Source organism: Pundamilia nyererei, unplaced genomic scaffold (genome assembly GCF_000239375.1).
Source record: "Pundamilia nyererei isolate P.nyererei 1_Seehausen unplaced genomic scaffold, PunNye1.0 scaffold00121, whole genome shotgun sequence".
NCBI classification, from domain to species: domain Eukaryota; kingdom Metazoa; phylum Chordata; class Actinopteri; order Cichliformes; family Cichlidae; genus Pundamilia; species Pundamilia nyererei.
Window position 1 is genome coordinate 274,890 of NW_005187522.1, and position 15,535 is coordinate 290,424.

The window sequence follows — 15,535 nt, forward strand, 5'->3', positions numbered from 1 at the left end:
TCAAACCTTTCAGCCTCTAATGTGCACATACAAGACTTCTGGCCTCTGATGGTTAGTCTTGTCTGACATGTGCCGATACCCCATTACAACATTTGAAATAAATACATTTTTCTGGTTGTCAACAGTACGTTTGATGTGACTAAGCAGTCTCTTGTTCAAAACAAACCACTCAGTCAGTGTGACGACTGCCGGATTAACGGGCATCAACCTCAAGCAAAGACAGTAATAGGATAAAGCTGAAGTGGAAAGATTACCAATAGATCTCGTCAGGTCAAGATATCCTGACGAGATCTGTCCACACCGAGCACTTTGTTTATTTCGGTCGACAGAGAAGCACCTTCAGTCTGCTGCTGGTGAGTTGTGCCTCATGTAATCGCTCTGTTGTTATTATGTTTGTCTTTTAGTTAATCAACACTTCTTCAGCTAACTTTTATCATTAACGCTTTTTCTAAGTGAAGTCGGAAATTTTCCCTGAGCTGTGATGGCACAGCAACAGTTGTAGATAGATAGATACTTTAATTATTGCCATAAATAAAATTCAAATATTCAGCAGCTGTATTTAAAAATTAACCTAAATTCCTAACCATAACCATAAATAATGAAATCATGTTAAAAAACATTACACCATTCTTCCCCCTTTTTTTTACCCACTCATCCTGGATGTCAGCTGGCAAAGGGCAAAAAGTGAGATACGCCAAGGAAAAGACAGGAGTCTGTTATTGGGTTATAGTTGAATCAGTATAAACATATTTTAATAAAAACTGGAAACAGTAAAATAGAATAGAGAAGCTGTTTTTAGCACATCCCTAAAAAGTTCATCCCTGTTTACTGTAAATCCCTGCTGCATGCCAAATTGTGTAACTCACGAGGCTTATAATTGAAGCACAGGCTCTAGAAAATTCAGGCAGATGATTTAATTGTTACCAAACTGGCAACCCAACTCAAAACAATTCAAAAGTGTATTTTTAAAGTTTCCTCTTTTGTGTATCCTTGTGATTTTATGGAGCTTAACCTCCTGACACAGCAGATGTCCCTGTCGGTAACACAGTTTGCAAGATTTTTGAGCTGAATTTGACCCTACAGTGCCTTTTGCTTGTTGACCCTAACCCTAACCCTGCTGCTGACCTCACACTGGTGCTGCTTAAAGTAAAAACTAAACTCAGTCAGCCAAATGAATAAAAAGATAAGAAAAGAAAAAGGGCAAAGCCTCCTCATAGAGTCATAACAGGCTACACCATTGCTCTAAACAATATAAGTTAAATTTGTTTAAATGCAGTAAAGTATAGTGATCACTATTCTGTGCAGGAAACTATTGGTGAAATGTAAACAAATATGGTAACTGAGAAGTAAGTATGAGAGAGGTGGGGTTTTTCGCACGATCTGACCCTGACCCTAACCCCAACCCTTTAATAAACGCTAAGCAGAATTGATATTGTCCTTGCAACATTGGAATTTCATAAATGCACGAATGGCTTGGTGCGCCAAAGAATAACGTCAGAAGAATGTGATTGGTCACTTGCAATGTTGTTCCAGGAACAACACCAACACGACGATATAAGATCATCCGGATTTTTCAGCGCCTAGTGGCTGTGTAGCGCCACCAAGTGGCAGACTTCTATATGACCACGTTAAATCAGGCTCACGCTCACCCTTAAATCCTGTCGCCTTTGTGGCTGACTAGATAGCACTTATTGTTTTCTTGAAAATGGATAAAGATGGATTTGTGTATGCAAGCACAAATAAGTCAAATTGTTAGATTTGAAAGCAAAGAAAAGAAAGCCTAAGAAAAAAACTCCAGAGAGCACAAACCTCCGCCTCGGCAGCTCACTCTCTGGGGAGTAGTTACATTTAAAGGGAAATAAGTATATTCTTTATATATTCATGTTATTTTCATCGTCCTTTTTAGAAGTTTGTAGTGCAGTAAAGCCAAGTGCAAAGTGCAGGTGTTCACCATCTTAATATACTTGACATAATTTTGAGTAATTGTTATTTTGAGTATTTTTTATTTTTGTGCATATAGTTCACATGTGGCATTCATTTCATTGACTATTAAAACAATGGAATGTTTAAATGTTTAGGGATAAATATCAAGTTTAAAAGGTTTTAAAATACTCATGAACATGCTATATGTATTAAAGTTGTCATCAATTTAAAGTATTATAACTTGTAATTGTAATGTACATTAAAAAAAAAAAGATTTAGCTGTACTCAAAAAGTTCTTGTCAGTCTCAAAACTGACATTTGAAGTAACTATGTGTAGCATTATTTGCATATTAATCTAGTGACCTTAAAAGAGAGGTCACCATGATGCCATGATTTGCTTACTCATCTTTGCAAAACGATCTCTTTGATAACCATCTTAAAGTTTATGCACAGATAGGCTCTAATTGTGTTTAAATCTCAGTGTCTAAATGTGAGTCGGTTTCATACGTAACCCCTAAATCACACTTGGTATATCCTGTCAGACTTTTTATTAGACGCTGTGACAGAGCTCCAAAATGAACTTCCTGCTGGGTTTAACACTTTTGTTGGTGACGCTGGGTCTCCTCGATTCTGTACCTACGGATCAAGGTGAAGGCATCTCAGAGGACACTTTAAAACGTGAGTTTGCAGAACAGACACTTCCAAGTGGATTTGGTTCATCTAATTATTCTTTTGTTCAGAAATATTTGTGACTTTGAAGGAAATGTGTTTCTTGTTCTTAATATTAAACTTTTAGGGTTTAATAGTGTGTTCATGTGTAGACTAAAATGCACTCAGTTTCCTTTTGTTTTCTCAGAGTTGTCACTGGGTGGTGAGAAGCTTGTGGATGAGGAGGTAAGGAGAGCTTTGTATGGGGTGAAGCAGATGAAGGAGGTGATGTGGAGGAACGAGCAGAAGCATGAACACCTGATGAGGTCTTTGAGAAACAGCAGCGAAAAGAAGAAGGTTGGATCCACGTTTGATTTCCTGCAAAAGAAAATAAAAGATTCAAGTCGATGATGAAAATATATTAAAGAATCCTATTTTGACCACCAGGGGGCAGCAGAACTAGCCAAGGAGGTGACTGAGAAGCTAAAAGAGGCAGAGGAGCAGTGCAAAGACTCCCTGCAGACTGAGTGGGAGGACTGCAGACCCTGTCTGGAGGATGCATGTAAAAACTTCTATACCTCCACCTGCCGCAGGGGCTTTGTTTCTTTCCATACTAAGGTATGCAGACTTTCATGCCCTTCAAATAATGCTGCTAGAAATAAAGTTACATGTTCTCAGTTGAAAAATGACAGTTGTACAGTTGGCGCAATCTTCTCCCACTGACAGACTGTTGTATTTTCATAACAATGCATTGAATAACTTTGACTGAAGTCGCTTGAATAAATTAGTCAGTAATGGGAGTCATAAAAATTGAGTGCAAATCCATTTTAAAAATAGATACATACTGAGACAAAAACTGAAATATTATTTTATTAATTTATTATCATTAATTAATTTTTTTTTCATTGTGTATTTGTTATGATAGCGTTTTTGTTTTGTATGTTAACAATAAAACAATACCTCAAAATAAATCCTGATGTTTGAGTAGTAGATGCTAAATTCAGCTAAAACGGGATGTTTTTGAATTATCTCCCAATCCTGAAATCACAGTTGTTCTATTCTATTCTGTGAAATGCATCAATTTCCATCACTTCTGTTTTGTAGGTAGAAAACTTTTTTAAAAGAGTTTCCCAGCGCTTTGGTCCCCGTGAGACCAACTTGGAAGCAGGGGACATTCTGGTAAACCAGGATAACAACACAGACACAGAGATCGTCCAGATGGAAGACTCCTTCAACCGACTGGTCAATAAAGTGGGAATGCTGGTGAACCGTAGCGTCACCCTGGTCTCTAAGCTGAGCAGCAGGCTTGACAAAGCTCTTCAGAGAGCCTTTCTGAACAACACCGATATCCTGATGGAAGAAACCACCTCTGATCCCTACGACCCTGCCCGGGACTCGGGCTTCCTGCAGGGTGTGGGACTAGAGGAAGTACTGGAATCCTTCTTTGACTTTGCTAAAAGTGTGGTGGATGAGTTTGGAGCTGTGGTGACCCAGGTGTTTGATGATATCCACAAGACAGTGGAGGAGGAGAAGAAGAAAGGTAATGATTAAGCCGAGCAGTTTGCCTCACGTGTGCAGTGTGGTTAAAAATATACAAAAAATGATAACAGCTGCAGATTTCTCTGGTTCCATCTGTAAATTTATAGAGCTGCTGCTGGAATTGGTTGGAATTAAAATATGCAGATTCCTTGCTCCCAGTGTCACATGGTTTGGAACTACTGAGTTGAAATCATTTTAAATGTAATTGAACAAATTTCAGTGCATTTTCTTATTTGTAAGTTAACTGTACAGACTGAGTTTTATTATTCTTAGCTGCTCCATAAAGTGTTAGCAAACTAAAAAAAAATAAAAAATTCTGTTGTAGAGAGGGAAAGTCTTCCTCGCTTCCTGCAGAACAGGAAGCTGTGCAGAGCCCTCCGCAGACAGACATCAGAGTGCTGGCAGCTACAGAGCGAGTGTGAGAACTGCCAGGGAGCTCTGCTCACAGGTGAGCAACCACCAGCCTCAACCTGGACGTTTATTCGAGCTGACATTTTGAAACTTAAAACTTTATCTTCTTCTTGGCTCCAGAGTGTCCCAGTGTTCGGGAACTGCACGTGGAGTTGGATGACGTTTCTCAGCTGCTGGAAATCTCCAAAGAGCAGTTTGATGAGATCTTGTCTATTGTCCAGCACCACACTGATGAAACAGTCAGTTGGCTCAGCAACATGTCGGCTGTATACAGCTGGGTGGCTCAGGCTGTGAGCAACAGCAGCGCTCCACAAAATATCTTCCACATCACCAAGGTGAGGAGGGATGGTGGAAGAGGTGGCAAAGCTATGATGAAATATGAAATAAAAACAGCAGATATATGTTTTCTTAAAGAGAAATTTAAATGGAGGCATATCCACAGAGCTTTTGTCATGGAACTCTTAAATCTTCAATAAACCGAATTTAAATCGCTAACATTTATAAAATAGTAGAAATACTTGGTGACAATGGGGGAAAAAAACCTCCCTTTCAACAGGAAGAGACCTTTGGCACAACCAGACTCCGGGAGGAGCGACCATCTGCTATGCCTGGTTGGGTGAGGGAAGGAAAATAGGACAAAAGATAAAATATAGAAGAGAGCCAGAGTTTAATTGCTAATGATTAAACACAGCAGTGGAGAATAAATGCACAGAGTGAAAAGAGACGAGTGAAGAAGAAATGCTAGGTGCATCACGGGAAGCCCCTCCCCAGCAGCACTCACCTATAGCAGTGTAACATAGGAATGGTTCAGTCATCTGATCCAGCCCGAACTTTAAGCTTTAGCAAAAAGGAAAATTTTAAATCTGATCGTAAAAGTGGAATATTTATTGTATATGCCACTGCAAAGGAGTGCTTGATGTAAAAGGACTTCTTCCACTCTCCAGGTGGCACCAGAGAGCCACAATGAACAGAATGAGGCTGTTCGTGAGACCAAGGTGGAGGTAAGCATCCTAAACTCTCCTCCGCTTACCCTCACCGTTCCCAGCGAGCTGGAGCTGCAGGACCCAGCCTTCATTCAGTATGTGGCTCGAGAGGCTCTGGAGAAGTACAAGGAGATGGTCAGGTGAGAGCCAGAATGACTGAACCCTTCACCCATGCTTTTGTCAGTATCACTTGTCCTTTTTTTTTTTTTTTTTTTTTAAAGAAAAAGGCAGAAATGTCATTAGATAGCAAGGCTGAATCTTTCCGAAATATTGATGCAATATTCATCAGTTTTGCTACGACGGTGGAGATCATTTAGGTATTGCTTTCTCTGCTTCTTTACAGGTTTGAAGATGAGTAATACTGCAGTGTGCAACAGTGAATACAACTCGAGCATGTTTGTATTGTAGCCATCATCTTGTTGAAATCTACAAATGTCAAATCAAAGTCAGAAATCATCAGTATTCAGTAAAGTAAAAAGAAGCATAAATTTAAATGAATTTTTAAAAATAGCCACGTTTAAGAAAACATCTGGACGTCTTGGGTCCGACTCTTCAAGAAGATCACTGCAACTCGTCAAGAACACAAGTAGTAAAAGTAACCTTTGAGTAAACCTTTTATTTTTTTTCCTGTACAAAAATCATTATTAGTAACTTTTCTCATTCATTTCATTATTCATGTCCCTACTAGTTCAAGTCCCCATGTCTTTATGTTTAAGAACAATCACACATGTTCTTTGAGTGATGAACAGAAAGAATTACAACAACAACAAAAAAAGTTCACATCTTTGTAGCTTTCATACTCCCAAATTTCCTCATCACACACACCTGGACAGAGAATGGAAGCATTTCTAAGAATTTGTTATTAGATTTTGATCTGTAAAAGCACTAAAGCCCTGTCTGGAACACAGTGTGTGCCAGGTGTTTGTTTTGTCTGTCTGTTTCTAGTTAACTCGCACACGAAGTGATATATCATCTGTACCGCCGGGAACTGAACTATGAAAATCATAGGAGAGCGGAGCTGCTCACATGCAAATACCACTGGAGATGCTTTATTAAACATCACCACACGCACGGCTTTGCGTAGTTGCATTTCAAACCTATGAGAATACTTGATTGAGGTTGCAGCTTTGGATAAAGCTTTTCCCTCCAGCAAAATCTGAAATGAGGACAGTGTCGATCTGCACACAGTCCCACGTATGGCGACTCCTGCACCGTCAGTCACGGCGCTGCAAAATTCGACTGTGTAGATGTGTGCAATAATGAAGAGAAATCTACAAGAATCTTCTGTAGCAATCAGAGCTGTACAACAGGGAAAGAAAGACAAGAAGCAAATCTTATAGAAAGATGAAGACAATCTTAATTAAATTTCACAGCTGAACTGTCTAATCTTTTCTTTTCTTATACAAAACGTTAATCAGGAAAAACTGTTTGCACTTGTAAATTAGCAAAATACCTCTTTATGATTTCAAGTCCCAGATTAAATGACAAAAAAAAGAAAATTTCATTTTGAGATTCAAACAACCCTGTTAAAAAAGAATCATATAAAACACTTGTTATTCCTGCTTCTTCCACCTCGTCACACCTGCTCAAATACACTTTTTATACATACTGTATGTACATCTGCGGTCATCTCTCAGTACATTCTTGCATCCATACGATACCACCGTTTCTCCTCCTCCATTTATTCCACCTCATAATGCTCCACACTTTACAGTCAGAGCACATACGTAACATCTCACACAGTAATTGGGCGCCCACTACATACATATGGCTGACAAATTAAAGGAAATACTCGAATCCTTTGCTCCTTTTGTGCCCACTGAGTCGCCGTTTGTTTTTCCTTTGATTTGTCAGCAGTCTGTTCTTATCAACCTACATATTCATACCAAACTCATATACATATAAAAGCTCTCACTCGAATATCAAAGACTTTTTGTTGTTAAATTTAATTTAAAAAAGGTGGTGGATTGGAGGAAGGGTAGGGGAACTTCTCATTTAAAAAAGCGTTCATTAAAAAAATGCATCCGCGAGTAACCATTCATTTGAAAATTTGGATCACAGTGTTGTGGCCAGCCTATATGGATTATTGTGATATGCACAGTTCTCAGAGTTCAACCCGCTTGGACATTTCCCCACATATTTGGCCCCCCAGGTACACAAGGGACAAACCTCTACTTCCTCTACATCGGGTATGTCAGTTTGGAAAAGTTTGTAAAAAAAAAAAAAGTATTTTCTGCAGCTTCAGCAGAAACGTTGGTTTTCCTGGATTTTGATCTCTGCCGATGTACCGCGGTTTGCCAGAGTTAGTCCCAGATCCTCCCGACTAGAGGTTGTCTCCTGGCTGATACTGTGGCTCTGTGGCTGTGAAGTAGTCTTCTAAAAAGGACTGGATGTACTCGAAGGTCGGCCTTTCATCTGGCTCCTTCTTCCAGCACTGCTTCATCATCTCGTGCAGTGAATCGGGGCAGCCCTGTGGGCAGGGCATGCGGTAACCTCGCTCTACCTGCTCGAGTACCTCTCGATTCACCATGCCTTAAAGGAAAAAAAGGACAAGAAATACAATATAAATGGACAGCCATTATATAGTCAGGTTATCCAAACATGCATTACAAAGGTACTTCATACATCTATTCATTTATTTGATCTAAGTAAGGCAGTGGGATTGTAATCGTGGAAATTTACACTATAGACACACAAAAAGGGAGATTATCGCACCATCTAACCTATGTGCCGAGTGAAGCTGTGCACATAGGATGGATGGGAATAAAATTTCATAAATTGGTGGTTTAATAGACGTTTTTTTATATAATTTATTTTATTTATTATGGTCATGAGAAATAGATCTTCAGAATTTCTGAAGATCTCTCAAAGTTTTTCTTTGGACATTAGCAGCTTTTCCACTAATTTTCACTCTAGTCCTTGTACGGATGTATTCATTTATTTTTGCCTTTGAAGCATTCAAGCACAAAAAGGCACCGAGCTCAAGGGATGAACCAAGGTTGAGGCTACACATACTGGACCAATTGATTGCAGTTACATTTAAATTGTATGTTTAAGGCACTTTGTTACAAACAGACTGGCAGAAAATAAATTAATCTTCTCCATCTCTTTAGTTGAATGGCCAGAAACAGATTGCCAGGCATTAGAGCTATTAGCTACTAAATAAATAAATAAAAATTCTATAGTATCTGAAAGTTGTGTCTTTTGGAAAATATCCAGCCAAGACTGGGTGCGCACACACACACACACACACACACACACGCACGCACACGCACACACGCACACGCACACACACACAAAATCAACTAATATAGTTTGACTTCCACATCAATATGACTTCTCTCTGTGGTTATTTGAAAAACCATATAACAGAAGGAGTCTTCCAAAGTTTTCTGGTCAAGAAAACTAGTACAACTTTTGATTAGGAAATAGCTCAGTGTGCAGCCTGACTGTAGAAAGCGCTGCTGTCATACAGCTGACAGCAGGATTAAATGCCCACGCAGACCACTGTGGTACGGGGGGAAAAAAAACCTCAATGACCCAGTTGGAAGTTCACTCATTATTTCCTGTTAAGACTTTTAGTCAATTTTAAAACACATACAGGGAGATAAGACTGTTAGCAGAAATAAACCGATACAGGTGCTCCAGCGCTCTCACAGAGAAGTCTGCGTAGCTTCCTCCAGTTTACTGGTTTACTCGTAAAACTGAACAAGAAAACAAACAGAACTGCTCCAGCTCCGCGTCCCAGTGTCACAGATTTCTTCCCAAGACAGGAAGACCGTGATGAACTCTGTGACACAGCACAGAAACAGCTCCGTGGGGAGCTCAACTGCAGCTAAAAGAGGTTATGACACAGAGTCAGCGGCATGGTCACAGCATAGCCGCATCCTCCCCCCTCCATCTCTCTGTGGGAGAGTGGGGATCAGATTATCTCACAGTCGGAGAGGAGAGGAAAAGCCCCGAGCAGCTGCTGAGACCAGGATGTGGTGGCAGCAATATGTCGGCTGCTGAGGTGGTAGAATGATTTACATCTCGCATGTTAAAACCTCAGCTCTAACATCATGTCTACCTATTCGGGTAACAGTAGATACCTATACACACACACTTGATATAAAATGGAAAAGAAATGACACATCACGGTCCAGACACTTGGTCTAACTGCATCCAAATACATCTGCACTGTCTAGCATCGAATTCAAATAAGAAGAGCAGACCATACATGTACAGTTAGACACTTTATGGTTTAAAAAAATGCAAATAAGTGGGTTCAACCCCCTGAATCTGCAGCTCTGGGGTGAAATAATTAGAGGAATGATTTGCACTGAAACCAAGAAGGCCACTGGAGCCAGATGGACCTCTACAAGACATCGTTAAGTCGTCCATATGGCATGCTCTGTAATCACTGTCAGTTTAACACAGTTCAAGGCACACACTGCAGTACTGATCTCATACAGCAGGGGGCAGAAACGAGGTGGAAGAAAGGGATAAGAAGGGGGATCACACATGCAAGGGTACTTTGCCAGTGACTGACAAGTCACTAAACACCTGAGATGACTCATATCAGATCACATGTGTGGATTTCTATTCTAATTCACAGGGTGAAAAAGCCCCAGATGACTGAGGATGACAATAGCGTGCTGGAAAATAATCGTGACGCAAAACTGTCTCCTGGGGCAAACCATCACGAGAACTCCATTCAGCTGAACAAAGGAGGAGGGGCCAAAAGCATCTACAGCAAAAATTAAAAGTGCATTACATGTATCTGCGTGTGCTGTCTTTACCTGGATATGGTACTCTGCCCTTGGTCACAAGTTCAGTCAGCAGGATACCGAACGACCAGACGTCTGATTTAATGGTAAAGCGTCCATACAAGGCAGCTTCAGGTGCCGTCCACTTGATGGGGAATTTAGCACCTGGCAAAAAAGAAAAGGAAACAGCCAGGCGAGTCAAGCATGGGCAAAGAAAACATCAATAAGACTGCTGAATATTCCTCAGTTGGTAAATCAATAATTTAAACTTTTGTTAGAAACTGTGAAAAAGCAGCACATCCTCCCATCATTAGAAACGTTAACTGATTTCTTTGAACCACCCTTCAGCTCAAAAAAATGTGAGCATGTGTAGCCTAAATGAACAAAATCATGGTTCATGTAGCAGGCCTGCAAATTGCATTTTTAATTATAGCTAATATCAAAATCTGCTGTGACATTTTCAGGTTCAACTCAATTTATTTAAGCTCCAAGTCCTGTATTAAGCAGCAGTCATAACTAAATAGATCAGAGCAGGCACTGAGAGGCCCAGTATCAACATGTTCTCTATTTATAGTCAGTGCAGACAAACATGCGTCCAACTGCATCCGCTCCCTGTCACACACCTTGTCTGGCGGTGTACTCGTTGTCCTCGATGAGCCGAGCCAGGCCGAAGTCAGCGATCTTACACACCAGGTTATCAGCGACCAGAATGTTGGCAGCTCTCAGGTCCCTGTGGATGTAGTTCATCCTCTCAATGAAGGCCATGCCGTCTGCAATCTGGGATTAAGTTGGATTGGACAGGACGTAATGGTGTTATTCTAACAGCTTCAGAAAGCAAAAGTGCGAGCATGAAAAAAGGACGTTTTATTTTCAATTATAGATCAAATAAACATAGCTGCATTTAGGTGTCAAGAATACACGAAGACAAAACTCAAACAAGGCACTCTACACCTGTGACAATGACACCAACAGCATCTGGATAAACATCCTGAACACAGCCATTCGACACCATTCTCACACTTGTTGTAAACTCCCTCTGAGGCGTCTCTGGGTTTCAGCCTGTTTCAGTTTTAATTCCCCCCCCAAAAAAAGGAAAAGAAAAATTACTACTCTGCAGAGTGGAGAGGGAGCCTGTGAGCGTGAAGAGGCAAATTAAGAGCAGATCACAGTAGGTGACTGAACCAGCGAGCTTAAATGGCCTCTGGTGAGCAGCGTTTAAGTGCTACAGGCAGTTAAGTGGGGGACAACGAGGGGAGGCACACGCAGCGGTGAAGAGCTGTCGGAGGGGGAGAGGAGGCGCACATTGTTGCACAGGAAGCGACAGAGAGGGGAAGGGTAGATTTTAAATAAATTATGCCAGCCAGATGGAGAACAAACCGAAACCCATATTCACAGGGCGTGAATATTTGACTCATGCACACCTACACACACGGCTGGAAAGAAGCCCGCGTGGAGCTTTCTCCGCTGCATTGCTGATGTATGATAATCTTTCCCCTCAGTCAGAGTTAAAAGAGCAGCCGGGCAGGGAGGAGACACGGGGAGCTGCTGCACCTGTGTTAGCATTTAAACACTGAGTTTTGATCCTACCTGTGAAGCCATGTCCACTAGCTGGGGAAGCTTCAGATACTTTCCATCTCCCTCCTTCAGAAAGTCCAGTAAACTACCTGCCAGAGTTTAGAAGACTACTGTCAAGAGAATCAATACATCCGTCTGCAACGTGTATAAAGACAACACCAAAATAAACAGAAACAGAAATAACCTGGAGGCACCGCGGCTGTTAAAAAGTGAATACAACCCTTCAAATGAACTGTGATGTGTTTTTAAAGGCTGCTGGACTGCGGGGGATCCAGTGGTGCAGGGGTGAGCAAGTTGTTGACTGGAAGGTTTGTGTGTGTGTTTAATGGGGTCAGATTAAGAATGAAATACTTATTAAATGTTGATGGAACTATCTGGCTGTTCTAATCACAGTTCTGTACCAGTTAATGAGTTCAAATTTTACCTTTTTGCTGCTCTTGTTTAACATCTGCTCAAAAAATCAATCAATCAGAGCGAAAGGAGTGGCTATTGATCGCTTGGCTTAAGTATAATCTGTGTGACAGCTCTAAAAAGAGCTCTGAGGCCAGGGATAACATTATATAAGCTCTGAAATAATTTGCATTTACTTTTCTGAGGTTAAAAGATAAACAGAAGATCTTTTATAGAAACACACTAATAGAAAAATTGACAGACACAAATTATTATTCCAAGAGGACGTCAGTTTTTTTTTTATTCTTTGAAAGGTCTGTCGATATTTTCACTTCTAAGGTTTACACAAGATATGTCAGACTTCCTGCCTCACTCTTGGAGTGGAAAAAAAATGTATTTATCTCAAAGCTGCACTCAAACAAGCTCTGCATAAACATACATTTTCTTGCCGCTCTGACTCTCTATGCCACCACAGTGGATTTAAATCCAAATAAACAAATCAATTTGTGCTTGAAGGGAAGATTTTTCAGCTTTAATTCAGAGGTTTTACAAAAATGAATGCATGAAGTGTTTGGGTATTATAGCCATTTTTTTATACACAGTCTCCATTTTCAGACAACTGACTGAGGAGCAGTTTCGTGGCCAGGTGAAGCGAGCTCTCCTGTTATTTCATGCCAAATGAAGCACACATCTGAAGTTGATTCAAAGTGATTGTCTTTTGATTTTTAGTGTTATTTTAACTACAAGCCCCAAAGAGACGTCACTGCAAACAGTATGGGCACGTTTGGCTGGCTGTTCCTAAACAGTTTATGGATGAAAAAAAAAATGAGTCACAGCACGACTCTTTTATAATATACTTGAATGTTTTAGATCATATTATATTATCACTAACAGAAAATTCATCATCATCTACGGAGATCAACCACTCATGACTTCTATGGCGTTCCACAGGGCAGTTGTCTTGATCCATTATTTTTCTCCTTATACATGCTGCCACTTGGAAACGTCACCAAACAGCAAAACATTTGTTAGCATAGTTGTGCAGTCGATACACAGCTATCTGTAGAGCCAGGCGACACTGATTTAATGAGCTTTTTAGCACTGTGTTTAACATATGAATGACTGCAAATGCTTTAAGACTAAATTTCATTTCTTGGCTCTAAAACCAAACACGATTTGTGTGTTTATTTGTGTTTATTTCTGATGGACTGTTTGTTTATTTAAATGTCTGTTTTCATATGGGTTCATATGCTTTAGTTCCTGTGAATCTCTTTGGAACCTCCGTGTTATACTGGGCTATACAAATAAATTTAAGATATACATTCTTTGTGTGCATCGTCATAACTTCTGGTTTGGAAACTGAACAGTTCTTACCTTTGCCCATAAACTCAGTAACAATGTATATGGGCTCCTCAGACACCACGGCATAGAGCGGTACCAGTTTGTCATGCCTCAGTTTCTTCATGATCTGAGCCTCCTGCAGGAAAGCCTCTGGAGACATGGTGCCCGGCTTCAGGGTCTTGATCGCCACCTTAGTCGTACCGTTCCATGTGCCTGAATATATATGAAACAAAATGTGAATGATCACTTATTTACTTTGCAAAAGTAAATACTTTGCTTGAAAGATACAGAGGAAATACACTTCCAATTCATTAAAAGACTAAAAGGCCCATTTTCTAACCCTTTCACGTGATTAAAAAGTCAATCCTAAAATCACTTGGACCTCTGGCAGGGCTCCCATGTATGGAGAGAACATGGCAGCTGAAATAATCGGCCACTTCCTGATTGAGAGCCACTTACTCACGCCCTGCTTACATACAATAAGCCAAGGCAGGAGATCTACTGCTTTCGTTAGAGGGCTGAGCTTCATGAATGAATCATAGCGAACAAATTCTGCGTGCACGCACGCAAGCTGAAGGACAAAGTAAGACAATGATAATATCTATAAGTAATAACGTGAGGTGGGGAGTGCATAGAGAACATCATCTAAAAAAACAAAAACGCACGAGCAGCACGAACTGCAGCTGAGCAGAAAACCATCACGAAACCACGAAACAGTGAGTGACAGAGAGGGATTCCTGGGATTGCTCAGTGGAGGCTTGCAGGTCGAGGCTTGCTGCAGGGCAGGCTTAATTAAAGACTCAACGATGAAAGAAGAGAGTCGTGTTCACTCAGAGGCCCCCGTCTCACAAGCAGGCCAGTGAAAAGAAGCGTAGGAAGTGACCTGTGATTACTGGAGCTGTGTGTGTGTGTGTGTGTGTGTGTGTGTGTGTGTGTGTGTCTATGAAAACCCACAGGAATCTGTAATCAGCTCTGACATCAGTACGTGTGCCGGTGAGGCAGCAAAACAGGCCCACTCCTGACGTTAAAACACTAACATAAACCAGTGTCATTTGTTTTTCACATTAACTCTACATAAGTTTCATATTCATGCGCATATAAATCATGCACATTGGGCATGTTTGTAGGCCCTAATGACTGTGTGTGTTTACGTCCACAAAGTTGTTCCTGTTCTTCACTAATTCATAAGTGTTTGTGTCAAACACCTGGACTACAGCAGGGATTTATGTCTGCAAGTTGTTAACATCGGAAGTACTGCTCGAACGCACGGAGGCCACTGGTTTATCGCAATGTATCCCTTAACATCGCCATCTACAACCCTGTTAATAATTTCATTAATATGAAAGTGCAGAAAACAGAATGCAATGACCCACAAATCAAATCCCATATTTAATTGAAAAGGACACAAAGACAACATATCAAAGTTTTAAGACTTTTTCGAAACGCCGCGGCTCATCGTGGTCATGTTTACAGCTCTGCTTCATCACCTCGTCCTCAAACAGCAAATTCTTTGGAAACATGGCTCTGAGTAAAGTTCCCGTTTCTGGCAGCCTTTCCAAGTATTTCTGACATATTTCACACAATAACTATTCAGCTACTAACACATTTACGTAGGCGTTTACTGTGTCGGGAGTGCTTTTGCAGGGAAACATCCTCTTTTTCTGTCTCTTTGTGGTTTGAATAAACTGAGTAAATTTGAATCGACAAAAAGGGAGGGGAAAAAAACAGCATCTGTTTTATATTTTCAAATGTTATCTTGCTCTGTTAGAGCAGAAATGGATCCAGACAGATGCAAGACAGCATCTTGTTTATTCAATTTGTACACGCATAATAACAAAACAATAAAACCCCAAACAAACAAAAACAAAGTTGCTCCTCCTTGGCAAGAATTCCCCTTCACAGTCAGGATGCTTCTATACTACTACTTCCTGTATACAGGGAGTGCAGAATTATTAGGCAAGTTGTATTTTTGAGGAA

General features: G+C 40.5%; 2 protein-coding genes across 3 annotated transcripts in view; one reads left to right on the forward strand and one right to left on the reverse strand.

The window, feature by feature from the left end:
* The first annotated feature begins 270 nt into the window (after positions 1-270).
* Positions 271-6,882, forward strand: clul1 (clusterin-like 1 (retinal)). 2 transcript variants are annotated; one of them, XM_005742492.1, is made up of 9 exons: positions 271-353; positions 2,466-2,601; positions 2,780-2,928; positions 3,019-3,189; positions 3,676-4,111; positions 4,436-4,558; positions 4,642-4,856; positions 5,466-5,644; positions 5,848-6,882. In XM_005742492.1, exons 2-9 carry the CDS (start codon positions 2,499-2,501, stop codon positions 5,861-5,863), a joined length of 1,392 nt encoding a protein of 463 aa, XP_005742549.1. In that variant the 5' UTR covers positions 271-353; positions 2,466-2,498; the 3' UTR covers positions 5,864-6,882. The 2 variants fall into 2 exon arrangements, with proteins under 2 accessions (XP_005742549.1, XP_005742550.1); XM_005742493.1 differs by lacking the exon at positions 5,848-6,882 and having other exon boundaries at positions 5,466-5,648.
* Positions 6,883-7,504: 622 nt separating this feature from the next.
* yes1 (YES proto-oncogene 1, Src family tyrosine kinase) overlaps positions 7,505-15,535 on the reverse strand; it is a 37,269-nt gene continuing 29,238 nt past the window's right edge. The window contains exons 8-12 of the mRNA XM_005742494.2: positions 13,592-13,771; positions 11,840-11,916; positions 10,876-11,029; positions 10,286-10,417; positions 7,505-8,036 (exon numbers count right to left, since the gene is read on the reverse strand). Coding sequence (XP_005742551.1) covers positions 7,828-8,036; positions 10,286-10,417; positions 10,876-11,029; positions 11,840-11,916; positions 13,592-13,771 — 752 coding nt within the window. The 3' untranslated portion in view covers positions 7,505-7,827. The remainder of the gene's footprint in view (positions 8,037-10,285; positions 10,418-10,875; positions 11,030-11,839; positions 11,917-13,591; positions 13,772-15,535) is intronic.

Coding starts and splice junctions, on each gene's coding strand:
- clul1 (XM_005742492.1), top strand. CDS start 2,499: ATGAACTTCCTGCTGGGTTTAACACTTTTGTTGGTGACGCTGGGTCTC. Junction 4,559..4,641: donor CCAGGGAGCTCTGCTCACAG/GTGAGCAACCAC, acceptor TCTTGGCTCCAG/AGTGTCCCAGTGTTCGGGAA. Junction 4,857..5,465: donor ATATCTTCCACATCACCAAG/GTGAGGAGGGAT, acceptor TCCACTCTCCAG/GTGGCACCAGAGAGCCACAA.